The sequence below is a fragment of the Rhinolophus sinicus genome, linkage group LG09, assembly GCF_036562045.2.
Source record: "Rhinolophus sinicus isolate RSC01 linkage group LG09, ASM3656204v1, whole genome shotgun sequence".
Taxonomy (NCBI): domain Eukaryota; kingdom Metazoa; phylum Chordata; class Mammalia; order Chiroptera; family Rhinolophidae; genus Rhinolophus; species Rhinolophus sinicus.
Window position 1 is genome coordinate 11,089,970 of NC_133758.1, and position 15,039 is coordinate 11,105,008.

At 45.2% G+C, this 15,039-nt stretch overlaps 1 protein-coding gene and 1 long non-coding RNA gene across 5 annotated transcripts in view; one reads left to right on the top strand and one right to left on the bottom strand.

The window, feature by feature from the left end:
* The window catches only part of LOC109446175 (uncharacterized), a 246,233-nt gene that overhangs the window by 198,163 nt on the left and 33,031 nt on the right, over positions 1–15,039 (top strand). The gene's annotated exons all lie outside the window — the stretch shown is intronic.
* Positions 1–15,039, bottom strand: part of CDH20 (cadherin 20) — a 183,778-nt gene that overhangs the window by 32,497 nt on the left and 136,242 nt on the right. Inside the window, exons 2-5 of one of the 2 annotated variants that reach the window (XM_019729299.2) lie at positions 12,683–13,096; positions 4,591–4,885; positions 3,920–4,039; positions 1,180–1,347 (exon numbers count right to left, since the gene is read on the bottom strand). In XM_019729299.2, coding sequence (XP_019584858.2) covers positions 1,180–1,347; positions 3,920–4,039; positions 4,591–4,885; positions 12,683–12,910 — 811 coding nt within the window. In that variant the 5' untranslated portion in view covers positions 12,911–13,096. The remainder of the gene's footprint in view (positions 1–1,179; positions 1,348–3,919; positions 4,040–4,590; positions 4,886–12,682; positions 13,097–15,039) is intronic. The other variant, XM_019729300.2, reaches the window with a different exon arrangement.

Here is a 15,039-nt window from a genome sequence, read left to right on the forward strand (position 1 = left end):
ATAAATCCATGTTTTCTTATTTGTCTCACTCCACTCGTCCTGTCAGTTCCTTAAGTACTTCTTAGTTCAAATCTGGACTACTCTCAAGAAAGCCTCCTAAGGGACTCCTGGCTTCTTGTCTCCAGTCCTGCATGGCTGTTGGCTTAGACTTGCTGTCTGTCTAGCTTTTGCTCAAAAACTTTTTAGTGACTTCATTAGACATACACATTTGAAACACTAACTATCAGGTCTTCATTTTAGGGGTCTTTAAACATAAAATTACACTTGCAACTTTATTTCCATATATGGTTCTTACATTTGGGTTTCTACTCGAATGAGCTCTCGGGGAGCAGGGATGTCACTTGTTCTGTGCACTGCTCTGTAGCACATACCTAGCGTGGTGCCTGAAACAAGTAATTTTTGAATGAATGAGTGGCTTCCCCTTGCTGGAATGTTCTCCTGTCTGTCTACTTAAATCCGTTATATTCGTCAGCCTCCTGTTGAAGTCTCATCCTGTTATGAAGCCCTCATTCACCTTAGTTTATTGTGAAGGTTCCATTCTGCGCTAACCAAGTGGCACAGTGCATGCCTGCCTTGGTTAACTTTTGAGGAGTATAGAAGATGTACTCCCCAAGTAGATTTTAAGCTTCACAGGGGCCGGGACTGGGTTTCAAGCATCCTGCGCCCCTCCCTCATGCCCAGTGCCCTAACAGAGCAGGTACCTGCTTGTGGATTGATTGGTTAAGGTGGCCAAATAGGTCACTGCTTTGATGTCTTTTCCATGCATGCATTCTCAAGGGCAGTATCGCCCCCTAGGGGCTAAAAGTTGGGTCTTGTTGGGGGAGAGGTGAAAAACATCTTAGCTATTATAAAACGGTTTGTGGCTCTAAAGTTGAACATTTCCCAACAACATCTTATTCCTTAATATTTAATTCTGTGAAGGGGGTAGAGCATGGCGATTAAGAAAGAGTCTAAAAGGGCTCCATAGTGAGGCAGTGATGAAAACTGTGAGAAACACTGGTGCGGTGCTGCTAGCTGGGACCGGGAGGGGACATGGTGATATGAGAGCTGCGTGATGAATGCAGGAAAGGACTCATGCATGACTGAACTTAGAGAGGAACTCCGAGCTTTCTCCTCCGGCTCGGTAGCCGGTGCCTCCCACTGGCCTAAGACCTGCCCCCTCCTTGGTGAGATACTTACTCTGGGGAAAGCGCGGTGGGTTGTCGTTGACGTCCGAGAGGGTGATGTTGACCGTCGTGGTCCCCGCCAACCCCCCCAGCTGCCCGCCCATGTCTTTGGCTTGGATGATGACCTCGTAGTACTCTTTGGCTTCTCGGTCCATGTTCATGAGCGCTGTCCTGATGACACCTAGAGGGTAGAGACGACTTGGTTTTTCAAAATAGAAACACAAGTCTGGTTCTTAAGATTGGGTTCTAGGTTTCCCCTGGTGCTCTGTCACTGTACAGAGTCGAGATGCAGGCCATCTGTATTTGATTAAACTTGAGGTCAGAATCCCAGCTTCAGAACAGAGCTGCATTTCAACAAATGGTGAATAAATACAGTTCTAGTGGGAAGAGCTCCAAGGGCTGATTTCCTCTGGCAGCATAACTGAGAGCGAACAGGAGGTGGCAGCAGTGGTTCTCGAACGGAGTTGGGGAGAGCAGTCGGGGCCCTGTCAGCTGCTCTACCTCACTCTGGGTGGTGTGCGCACAGTGCAATATACAGATGATGTAGTAGAGAATTGTACGCTTGAAAACTATAATTTTGTTAACCAATGTCACCCAATACATTTAATGACAATTAAAGAAAAGAAGAAAACTAGGGTTTAGGGCCCAGAAAACAAAGCTTCATCTGTCTGCAAATCTGGGATGTGAGACCAGTTCTCTGTCAGCTCTTTCTGTCTTCAGCCCCTGGAGCCCTTGTAGCACAAATGACTCTTCTTTAGGTAACTCACTCCTACTCTGCTTTTTCCTGCTTCCCCCATACCTGTAGGCAGGGTTGGAATTCTGATTTGATTTCCCTTTTGATACATATTCATTTGGTTTTGTTAGGCTCTGCTTATCTCTGTGCCTCACTGAATTCCATGAGCTCTGATGCTCTGTAAGTTGTTTATTTTGAACGTGCATAAGGGATGAACTTCCGCAGACAGTAGTGGCAGCATCGCAGTGTGGTGATACCGGTTCGCTCAGAGGGGTGTAATGCAAAATCCGGTGAAATGCGTTTTGATCCTACCAAGGATATGCGGTAATGTTTTATCCCCCTTTTAACCCCTCCACTTAGAAAAGCTGACTTCTGTACACTCGAGGCAAAGATTAAAGACTTATTTACTGCAAGTTTACAGCATGACCTTTGGCTAAATAGATGTTTTGCCTGCAAAAGGAAGGCATTGGGAACCACAAACCTGTCCCCAGTTTACTCCTCTAATGTACGTACTGCATCATAGTAACAACATTCTGAAGTGAACTGTGCAGCATCTTTTTTTGAATGCCCTATGGGCACAGCAATAACTATCTTTTCATTTTTTTGACCTTAACATTAAAGATGCCCCCTGGGAGCTGTCAAAATAATGTACGCCTCTGAGGATATATAAAGGACACATCACCCTCTTCCTGTCTGTACTTTTCCTCCCTGCGGGCACCCTCTTCTCCTCCCCCCATTTGTAGAATTGTTAAGGTTACTGTTTTATAGAAGTCCCTAACTGAAATCTTTTTTCTTTCCTCCCAGTAATTTACACTCCCTCACTTTTTACTTTTATGATATAATTTTCTGAATGCCTGGTTCCCCTTAGGACTTCTGGGAAAAAAATTATCAGGTTGCTAATAGAAACGCATTTTTTCTCTTTCAAACAGGTGGGTGACTTTGAGCACTCATCATTGACTTTCTCTCTGTGGCTGGAAGTGTCTAGTTAACAAGGAACTCAGGTTCTTTGTTAATTACCCGTAGGGCCTCGATTTTCCTGTACATAAAATGGGAATAACAATACTTGCATATATTTCACGAGTTCACAAGAATATTGGGAGATTCAAATATGGTAATGTGTATGAGAAAGTATTTTGAAAGGGAGAAAGCCTGGCACAAGCGCAGGACAATATAATCATCACTCTGCCCAGCTCAGAAGTATTAAAGGGAACTCTTCAGAGGTGAAACCTAAATTCTGTGGTGAAAGCTCTTAGGTAAAAACTGAAAACAAAACAAAATATGAAAAACAAAACCAGGCCCCGTTGATGTGTCCTTTTCTGCCGCATCGCTCTTTCCCCATCCAGTCCTCTGTGCCGCCCTTCGGTTAGCGCTTCCCACTCAGCACCTGCCTTTTGTGGGGGCGGGGGGGCACACGCCATGCTCTGTGCTCTTTCCCCCTCATCAAAGCCTGTCTGTCCCAGCATCTATTCATTCTGGCCTTTTCTTCTGCTTAGTGCAGGCTGGCTCAGTGGGAAGAACATCAGAGCACATGTGGGGGACATCCCTACAGCTAGAAGCACTTTGTTAGGTCTCAGTTCCCAATGTCCTTAGCTATTAAACGAATGGTGATGGACTAGGTGATTCCCCTAAGGCTCTTTCTAGTCTCAAAATCAATGCTCCTAGTTCTATAGTGAGTCCAGGTTCCAGTGTCAATCCTCTCATGCCTTCTTGGAGTTATAAACGACTCAGTCCCTGGGAATTAATACAACCATAGGATTTTTTGAAGGCTAACGAGAAGTTACTTGGTGTAGCTGCCTTTTGGCCTCTCCATCCAGACCGTGTTCACTGTCTACGCAGCACTGCTTTTTTTCCACCAGAGCAGGGCTAGTTTGCTCCCTTAATCCCAGACGGTATAACAATCTTCTCTGGTTAAGACACTCCCTGGAGAGTCCTTGAAAAGGAGCTGGGTCTGCCATCATAGTAGTTACAAATGATCAGGGAATAAAGCAAACACCCCTGACTTGACTGTTGTATCAAATACCTGTTTTGGAGTCCACAGAAAAATATGGCTGGCCCTGGAGGATGCTGTATACTACCCGGGCACTGTTGCCGTAGGTTGGGTCATCGGCATCTGTGGCTGTCACCTGGATAACAGAGGTCCCTGAGAAGAGAGATGGTGGACACCTGTTCACGTTGAATTGCTAAAGGCTGGATGCAGTCCTGAATGGGCAGTCTTAAAGCATTTGCAAATGTTATGTTTGCTTCCTTGGGAGGGCTCCTTTCTAGGTCCCGCTTCCATAACTCCTGTCTTGTACCTCTTTAGTGGGGATGAGAGTTATTTATAGTTTGAATTCTTAATAACTAGTAAGGACAACACAGCCCTTTGGCTCTTCGTTGCTCTTTTGGTTATACCAAAATGCTTCTTCCTATGATACATGCATCCTCCCTCCCTCCCTCCCTCCCTTCCTCCCTCCCTCCCTCCTTTCCTTTCTCTCTCTCTCTATCTCGTTTTTTGAAGAACGGGAACTGAATAACAACAGTAGGCTCATTATTAATATTATTTTTTACGATGGTTGATTTCAGTGTTTAAGTCCTCTCCTGCCTAAGGATTTGGCTGTCACTTGGTTCAGTTTTATGAAGGAGATGCGTGTTTAGAGGAGGATCTTCTATAGAAGAATCCCTCTTTGTATGAATCAGTGAATCTGCCCTTACCCACTGGTGACATTTCTGGCACAGTGGCAACATAAGGTCCGTCCAGGAACTTGGGCTCGTTGTCGTTGATGTCTTGGATCTTAATGATGAACTCGGACTCCGGCTCCATCGGCCGGCCTGTCCTCCTGTCCAGCGCCTGTGCCCTCAGCGTGTACTGGGCCCTTTCTTCTCGGTCGAGCCTCTGAATGGCGTGGATGTCTCCTGTGGTGTCGTCGATCGTAAACACGATGCCGGCACCTTCTCCTGAGAGGATGTATTTGATGGACCCATCCCCCCTGTCCATGTCTGAATGGAGCTAAGGGAATAAAGGACCGAAATCTCATTACGGATGTGAACAGGTGTGAGAAAAAAAACTGATTCTCAGTTTGGCCCTAACTTATGACCGCCTTTCAAACAGGAATAATTTTTTTTCACTCATGTTTAAAATGCTTGTCTAAAAAGAACTAATATTCATTGAGCATGACTGTAAAAAAGCCAACATAGGTTGATGAATAAGTAAAGTTTTTCCACATCACATTTCGTATCCTGAGCGTACTACCTTTATTTATTTTTAAAGTTCCTCTTCCTCAGAAGTATAGAAATCAGGAATTCTGGAAAGTGTAGATCCCCAACGTGAGAACAGGAGCAAGTCTCATAAGAAGGAACACAGCCTTTCCATTTAATTTTTAAAAAATATACAAGCCTAGACATTTTAAAGTAATAAAGTGTTGATGTAAATTAAGTTTTGGAGTTTCAAAAACTTTTTGGCAATTTTAAGTTGGTTGAAAAGTTGATGAAATGATTAATAAATAGGCTATGGCTACTGCACTGGAAATGCTAAATGACTTCTGGGGCTCTTGCAATGCTCTCGTTCTGTGGTCCCAGTAGGATTATGCTTTTGTATGTTTCAAGTGTCAAAACTGAATTTAACTACTGGTTATTTTTCTTTGCATTAGTGTCTCTCTCCTTTCGGGGGCCCAGTTCCTGGACTCATAGCTGTCTCACTCAAGTCTATATGTGGATGGTTCCATTAGGGACATGCTTTTAGTTGCTCATCCAACTATATTTCTTTCCAAATTACTTTGTAATGACTCTTGAAAGGAGTCCAGGGTCACTATTTTTATATTAAATGCCGAGAAATAAATGTCTGCATCGCTAACTATAGACAATGTATATAGGTGGCAAGAACCCTGGAATTTTGTGCCTTGTATAGGTAAGTCTCTCTAAAGGGGGAACAATAAATGAGTTACATTTGTTAGTCAGTCAGCTACCACTTGCTGTGTTGCTGCTGGGATCATCAGTACTCTGCATAGCTCAGCTAGGAAGTTCATGAGATTCAGTTTATAAAACAGACAGCCAGCGTTAGGCTCAGGCCAAAGAGGCAGATACATCTGGCCCGAATACTATGTCAGTTTGAAATTGAGTGCCCTTGACAAATTAACGTTTATAACTCTCAAATTTCTCATAAATGTAGAGAACAATATTAATACTTATTTGAAGGGTTGTTGGGATCATTAGAGATTAATGTATGTAAAGCATCTAGCACAGTTTCCCATAATAGGAATGCTATAAATGGCACCGATTAAAATGATGAGATACACGCATAGAGAAAAGGATATTAACACGGCCGCTCTTCTCTGCTCCCTTCAAACCTTCAGGAGTGTCGCAGAGACGACCTCTTGGCTTTTACTTAGGTACGGCCCAGAGGTAAAGCCTCAGAAGGCTGCCTGAGGCATTGCTGGGACTGTGCTGTTCTGAGGATTACATGGCATAGTCACCAAGGAGACACCTGAAAATGTATCCACAACAGCCTCAGACGAGGATGGGTTTGGAGGTTGTGGCTGGTTTTGAGCTCAGCTCAAATCGACTCATGGCCAAACCACGCAGGTCCCGGCTTTGCCGCCTAGAGGAATTCAGCTGTGTCTTATCTCAGGAAGGGAAATGATAAAATTGACCGAAAAAATAGCTGTGGATTTTTTTTTCTACTTAAAGAATTCTATTTAGAATATGAAGTACTCACATTTCCTCATTCCATGTACAGTAGTAGTATTTTTTTGCAATCCAGATCTTTTATTTATGCAGTTTAAAAAGCAGAGATGCCCACCTCTTACTGTGTAGAATAAAATAGCCATTTTAGTCAGAACTGGTCACAAAGAAATGAAAATCCATTCCATGTGGAACTGTGTTCCCAGGAAGTGGAATTAGGAGGAGCACGACAGGGATCTCAGGAAATTTTAATTAAAAAGTAGATATGCATATATGTGTGCATGTGTTTGTATATATGTATATATAAATATGCATATACATATAGACACATGTAACTTTAAGGCATGTATCATAGAACTGTCATTTAGACTGAAATAGGTTAATTTAGGGCATGGCAGATTAGGGGGAAAAGAAAGAACAGAAGCTGACAAAAAGAAGGAACCCAGGACTGTTTTGAGATGTTCTATTTGTCACCTAGAAAGTTTTGTCCTATGAACCGTACCAGCGCTAAGCCTACTTACGGGCATTATAGTCTGAGTTTACATGCCTGCTCATGGAGAGAGCTGAATAATTAACTGGACTTAGGTAAACACCTTTGGTCCTGTGGAGAAGGTTCTGGTGCCTTCGTAGCCATTGGCTGGCTGATGTCGGTAGAGTCTGGGTGAACCTCAGATCTGTTGCCTTTGTTTTCGTCTAATACAGACGAATTGGAAGGATTGGAAGGACTGTCTCCACCGAGTGTCTTGAAGTCAGGAACCATGTTGCTTTCATCCTCATGGGGGTCCTCACATGCAATAAAGGCTCTGATGTGTTTTTTGAAAGAATGGTGGATCGTGTGGGATTAGGGTTGAAGCTTTTTGTGAAATCATTTTACCTTTGTTTGAAAAGAGCTAGCAAGCATCTTTCAAGTAGCTTCTGAGCGTGTGTTTGCAAGTACGTCTGTGCAAGAAAGAGGGAGGGGAAGGAGAGGAGTGAGGGAGGGAGGGAGCGAGCGGACATGCACAGAGAAGCCGGGCGCCTCTCATGAACGTGCAGAGTACCAGCTACGAAAGGGGCCAGGAGCTGCTCACAGAGAACTGATTTCTGTGCGATAGAATTGCATCAGTTCAGGATCCAGTCAGGGAACGAAGCCTACACCAGTTATTTCAGCAGAGCAAATTGAATATGAAAAGGCAAAAAGGGAAGCTCACAGATTGGGAGGGAGGGCAGCTCCAGGACACAGGATGAGGGACACAGGATGCCCCTCTGGCTGAGGCTGGGGCTCTTGGAACCTAGATGTTTGGAGGAGGCTGGGCCTGAAACCTCTGAGGAGGAAGTGCTGCCCCTGGGGCGAGGGGTCAGGAGCTTAGCACCCTCCTCCCCCAGAACTGAGAGTTCTGAGAAGGGGTGCCATCCAGTGGTGCTGGGACTTCTGAGGGAGTGTGACGAGCCTGGTGCTGGGAGTGTGGAAAGAACCCAGAAACTGGAATCAACTGCTGGCCTGGAAAATGGCACAAGTCTCTTCCACCTCCTCCTGCCTCTGGTGGCTCTCCCTCTAGAACATTCTACTGTCAGAACCCACTGGGGAGCTGGTTGGAAAAGGAGAAACTGCGGCTCGCTGAGTCCCAGCCCCGGCAGCACAGAGCTGAGACACTGCTTAGTAACCAGCACGCGGATACCTGGTTAACAGCGTTTACCCGCCATACGGCACACATGTGGTTGTGAAAATGGTGAAGACGAGACATTAACAGCTTTTCTCTAAGTCACTCAGCAAATTGGCACTGTAATAAAAGTGCTCTATATTTATCCATATTTAATTCAGCCAACACTGAGCATGAGGTCTTTGGAGGAAGCTGAGGGGCTTCTAGAGTGGAGTTGGCAGCACATAGTTGTATACACCTGGGGGAAACATTCCCTCCCCCAGTCTCCTAGGCAGAGGAAGACAGTGGATACCCTACTTACCCTACTAATTCTGTAGTCTACAAGGTGTCAGCCAAAGGAGTACTGCATGATGGGAAGTGCATGCGGATGATGAAAAATCTCAGTTGATTTGGGATTTTAAAAGCAAGGGTGAGTTTCAGTCCTTTGTCATCTGTCATCTCATATAGTTCCAGGAATGCAGTCTGTGGCTAGGCAGCTTCTGTGTCGTGTTGACCTCAGATCCGTGCCCAAGCCCAGGCCCTCGGCATCCTGGCTTTGCATATGTCAGTATAATCTAGCTTTCACTGACACTGCCTGTCCCTGGAAAGCCCGGTGTGGATTTTGTAAGGCCGTACCAATTACAGCTGATAATTGTTGCCTCACTCCTCTCTGAAATAAGCAAATACTCAGGCAAGCTCTGTAAACAGACATCTGTCACAGCTCCAGGTGACAAGCTGAATGCCCATGGGGTAAGGAGGATGAAAGGTGCATGAATGCTGTTTCAAAAGAAAGTAAAGGGGTAAAGTACCTGAGTAAGTGAACGTGTAGCTGTCTATTCACGCGGAGGTAGCACACCCAATGCAGGTTAAAACCTTCCACTGGCTGCTGGTGTGTGGACTGCACAGGATCCCTGTAGGGACGCACGGGGTGCCCTGTGTCGGGGTGACTAGGAAAGGCGGAGCGCTACCCGCCAGTCCTAGAAGGTGCTGCAGGCTGAGTACCGCCCACAGCAGGAAGCAGTCAGGCTGGGTCAGGTTCCCGGTCCACCCCATCACCACTGACGCTCCCGGGGACCTCTCAGGGCTAAGTCCAAAGTCGGGGCCACGTGCCTGCAGCGCAGCGGGAAGGAACGCCGATCACTTCAGGGGCGGCGTTCACTGCGTAGTTTGATGTGACCTTTTCCTGTTACGTGTTATGTAACTTTGGGCCATGAACATAACATAACCTCTCTGGGCCATGTTCTCTGGGCTGATGACCTGACGGTGGGGAATTACGCTTCTCTGCATTGTTATGTGAATGCAGCTCACCTAGCGCTGTGGTGGCCCAGTGAGATCTGAGGCGTCCTTGTCTTTCTGCATTTCCGTGTGTCCAGCTCTGTGCAGGGGTCTCAGGGTTGCGGAGGTGCAGGGAAGGCTAGGAGTGGCGCCTCAGTTTCTCCCCGTGGTAGAAGGGAAGGGAGCTCTAAGTTGCACATGCATACAAAGCAATCACTGAATACCAGTGTATTTTCTGAAACTTATTTTAGCAGTAGCCACGTCCGTCTAGTTGGAAAACAAGTTTTACAAAATGGCGAGTAGCTAGAAGTCTTCGGAATTCTGAATAGACAGAAGATGTGTTCATGATGGAAGTGGCTTTTAAGCTGGGGCCCTGAAGATTCTGAATGTGATTGAACAGAGAGGTGGTGACTGCATGTCTCGTGCAGGGCAGTAGCGTGGACATGTCTGGGGTAGGGACAAACGTGGTATGTGTGTCATGGCCAGTAAGGAGACCCAGCTTAGCTGGAATCAGGACTTGAGTTGAGGAATTGTAGGGGAGGACTCGGTAAGGGAGGAAAAGTTGTTTTCTTAAAGTTCTTGAATTGTATGCTAAGAGCTCTGATAAGCACTGGAGAGCTACGGCACTTTCTTAATCAGAGGAGCAACATGATGGAAAGGGTGCTTTCCGGAGAGAAATGTCCTGAGTCCTGGGGGGGCGGGGGGGATGGGATGAGTCTGTACAGGGAGGGCGGCAGCCCCTGCTTAGTTAATCTAACCATGAAGAACAAAGGGACCAGAGAAATGACAGAGCCTGGAAAAGATGAGGTGAATCTGAGAGAAAGTGGCAAGGGGATATTGACAGGCTATGGTGGCTGATTGTGAATGAAGGAAGGAGAGAAGGGGAGGGAGATGTCAAGGAAAACTGCTACTGCTACTATTACTGCTGCTATTACTACTACTGTTACTACAGGGTAACGATTATTAAGATCTTCCTCTGGACCTGGTACTGTGCTGAGTGCTTTACATGTGTTAGCGTGTTTAATTCTTACTACACCATGAGGTAGTCATTCATTTATTCATTCATTTTTAGGAGCATCTTCTGTGTGATAGGTGCTATGTGAGGCCTTGGGGATAAAATGGAAGCAATGTCCTTGCCCTCATTGAACTTGTAGTCTAGTCTGGGGCTTCAGACAATACACATGTAAATAAACCAATAAATTATATGTTGTAGGTTGTGATTAGAACTGTGAAAAAAAAATAACGGTAATGAGAGAGGATAACAAAGGCCTACCTTAGAGAACGGTCAAGAAAGACCTAGATCCAATGAGGATGCAGCCATGAGAGAAGCCAGGAGAAGGGCATTTCATTATGAGGGAACAATAAGGCAAAGCTTGGCAAGTTGTGGGAACTGACACAAGGCTATGTACCTGGAGCGGGAGAGAGAGGAAAAGAAAGCAGCGTGGGAGGTGGTGGGAGGCCCAGATGCGGCCTTGTCAGGAGAACGGCCTTGTGAGCTGCTGCGGTGGGGGAGTCTGGAAGCTTCCAAGTACACTGGGAAGACGTCGGAGGATGTAAGCAGACTGACGTGGTCTGACTCACGTTTTAATAGGTCATGTGTGGGGAACAGTTTGGAAGGAAGTGTGGGTAGAAGTGAGGGAACTTGGAGTCGGGGTATGTGCACAGGTGAGAGATAACGGTAGGAGTGGAGATGAGAGAAGTGAAGTATTTGGGACTGATCTTGGCATAGGACTAACAGAATCTGCAGGTGGAGAGAATGTCGGGGGCAAGAGAAAGTGAAGGATGGTCACAGGTCTTCTGGTTTTAGGAAGTGGGTGATGGCAGTGCTGATACAGAGAAGACTGGGGGCAGTGTTGGTTTGGGAGGAACAATAATTCCTTACTGGATGCACTTCATGTGGGGCCTGTTGGGTCATAAATGGGGACCTGTCACAGATGCAGTAGGGTATGAGTTTGAAGCCCAGATGAGTGGTTTGAGCCAGAGATGGAGGTTTGGATTTACTGGTTTAGAGGTGGAGTTTAAAACCATAGGGTGGTGAATCCACCCAGGGAATGAGTGTGTGTAGAGAAGAAGCCCAGGGCAGAACTTACAAGACTGATTGGCGTCCGGTGGAGGGAGAGGACCAGCAAAGAGGCTGAGAGGAAGGAGGAAAGAGGATTGTGAAGGTCATGAAGCTGAGAGAGGACAGAGTTGGGAGGGAGGGACTGGCCGCTATGTCCTAAGCCGCCGTTGGGCGGTTCCGTGAAACGAAACCATTGGTTTTGGGAGTGGGGAACCCTTAGGAGCACCGGAAAAACAGCTTTAGAGCAGTGGTGGGCACAGAAGTTATAACGGGGTTAAGAAGGAGGTGGGAGTTGAAAGAGTTTATACAGACAACTCTTGAGAAGTTGTAGTGGTCTTATTATCCCCACTTGACATTTGAGGAAACAGAGGCTTATTGGGACTTGGTGATCGATCCAAAGTCACTCTGGAAGCAATTGGCAGAGGGTTTGGAACCCACATTGTGTTCAACTCTGAAACCCATACTTTTAGCCTCTGTGCTAAACAAGTGTCTAAGTTATCATTTGAATGAATTGTTTATTTTCTAATTAGTTCCTTGTTTCCCATTTTCTCTCCCTAGTTGCTTTCATAAAATGGTGCTCTGATTAACAACCAAATAAAGTAAACATAGAAAGCCTGGATTAAAAATGAAATGATAGCTAAATCAAGGGAATTCGAGTATAAAGTTTATAAATATATTCATTGATTGTCTCCAGCTATCCTAAAGTGCATGCTAGGATCTTCTGAAATGAAGAATGTTTTATTCTTTTTTTGTTTTTCTCCATTAAATTTGGGCCTCAGGCAATACCTGTAGAAATGCTTTTGGGGGAAAAAAAAAAGCAAAAAGCCCCTTGCCTCCCCTTTTGTATTCCCATTTCTTTCTTTCTCATCTGTCGTTTCCAAGGCTGCTGCTACCTCTTCTGGGACTTGAGTGGCTCTTGAGGGGCCCAGGTTTTCCCTCCAAAATCCAATTCCTTGTTTTCCCCTGCTCAGAACAGAAGCATGAACAAGGAGAGAAATCATTCCTTTCTGACTGGTTTTCTGACAGCAAAAATTAGACTCACCTCGCTGTCAAGTAGCATACCACTAGTTACAATTGTTCTCTAGGTGATCTCTCCTGTTCAATTCATCGTCATAGTCAATTTCAGTATTCAGTATCCTGATAATTTATCTTTCTCTTTGGCAATTCTTACCTTCCCGACATACAAAGGATCCGTTCCAGTGTACTCTTCCAGAACAAAAAACTGGTTCCAAACCCAGCTCCTCTTTGTCCGCGAGTGTGACAGTGGCTTGTCTGACAGGAGCGCTTCTAATCTGCCTGGTGGTGTAGGTGTGCCCGATAGAACGGTTGTCACAAGGTCCATCAGTCCCCAGAAGTACAAGGACATGGCAAGTCCAAGCCAGCTCTTTGCATTGCTCATTCTACCAGAAGTCCACGTGGGATTGCCAGGTTTTCAGAAAGTGAAGTACAGGGTGAAGCCACTGAATCTTGAGTATTTTCCAAATGAAAAAAAAAAAAAAAAAAAAAAAAGTGATGCAGTTTATTGGATAACTTATGCTTCCCGAATGAGATCCTGATTCCAGTCAATCTGCTTGAAGTTGACTTCCTGTCAAGTTAAGGAAAACACAGAGTAATGATGTCAAATTTTTTCCTGTGAGCTTTTAGCAAGTTTTCAAGAAATGTCAGTAAATATTCAGTTTTCAACTCAACAAATGAAAGAGTCATAATATGTTATTGCTTTAGAACTGTTTGAGTAATAAATAATATTTTGATAAAAAGAGGACAGTTTTTCTTGCTATAATCAATTCCAAACCTTTGGATATGGATTTGAGTGGGAATAAAGCTAATGAATAAATGTCTCCTCATTGGAAATGTAGCTGGAGGGTTATGCTGTATTATTGATTGGCTTGAACTAATAGTGTGCTCTTTGAAATATTTATGATCAGACAGCCTCCTAAACTCTTAAAAATGGCACTCATTTCCAAAATTTACAGCGAATAACTAATATTTTCATTAACCCAACTGCTTTTCTTGGCTCGTTAAAAAACCAAAAGCAAAATCTAACTATCTTTGTTTGCCACTCACAGTTATCTTGTGTCTGTCCCATTATTAATAATGTTAGGAATCTTGGACTTCATTTATAAGCAGCCATAGATCACTTCTGACTAATCGTTCTCGGAGCTCACGGTGGAATCAAGCGTCACACGCTTTGGCTCTGAGGAATTGATAGGGGCTGCTAATGTGACCTTTCTAGGATTTGAATGGTCAGTTAATCATTCGATGGTTCACAGGAGACTGTAGAGCGCTGTGAGTCACATGCCGCTGTGGGCACGCTAAGAGCGTCTAGTCAATACATTTGTTTTCCTGATCTGAAAGACTCATTTAGGCAAAGGGATGTTGACTTCTACCCTGGGGGACCCCTTTTCATCGGTCAGACAACTTTTGTTCTATGAAGTCAGATTAGTGGGTGACCTCACTCCTGTGCTGTGACCTCATCAACCTTTTCTTCGGCTGGATTTCATGAGGTGGCATAGCACTTAAGCCACTGTCAAAACAACCAAAACATCTTCTGTGGGCTTAATATTTTCATTGCTAATGTGGAGAACTGCTGTCATCCTCTTAGAACGTGTGTGTATTTGGGGCTTTCAGGCCCATGCAACTAAATGGTGCTCCGTTTCTACTGGTGGTTTCACATGCAGCATTGATGCCAGCTCCTTACTACCTTCCACCTGTCACCATCAGCACGAAAAAGCTGAGGGAGACTCTAGAATTTCTGTAGCAGAGTGGGAGGCTGTGCCTCTGAGTTCTAGCTCTAAAGGCAGGTTGATTGTTAAGTAAAAGTAAGCCAAGTGCACCTACTTAGGGTGGCGTGTTTGTTAGTACAGAGCACGGGTATACCAGAAGGTCGGTTACCAGGTATTGACGGTCCTCTCTCTCTCTGCACCAATAGACAGAAACGCAGCTCATGCCTTTCTGACCCCTATCTAAGGGGAGACAGTCTGGAAGAAGGAACCTTAACCCAGAGATGAGTTAATGGAAACGATTGGTGAGAAATGGCTATGCTGTTGTAGGGATCTAGAAGATGGACCAGAGGGCTTTACCAAAAATAAAGCTACTGCCAGAATACTGTGACTGGTAGCCGCCAAGGGAATATTTCATATGTGGTGAGACCCAAACCTATCTGTAATTTCCCCAGAGCACCAGACTAAGAATCAGTCACACTGGCCCCTGGTTCTGTCTTCATTACCTCTGACTTGTTCACGTCGATGAACTTTTGTTCCACTTCTGTTAAGTAGGGAATGATAGTGCTTCTCCCACCTACCCGACAGGACTGCCGTGAGGATCTTTGGGGATGAGACAGGCGGAAGTGCTCTGCAAATGAGTACCGTGCCAGCTGACATTTGAACGGCCACATAAGGAGACCTGGGTCATGTGTAAAACGTAGGAAGCTGAGCCTGAGCATATTTTCTGGGCATTTGTGGACGAAAATTCTGAAAGGGCTTCGTGTGTGTGTGTGTGTGTGTGTGTGTGTGTGTGTGTGTGTGTAAT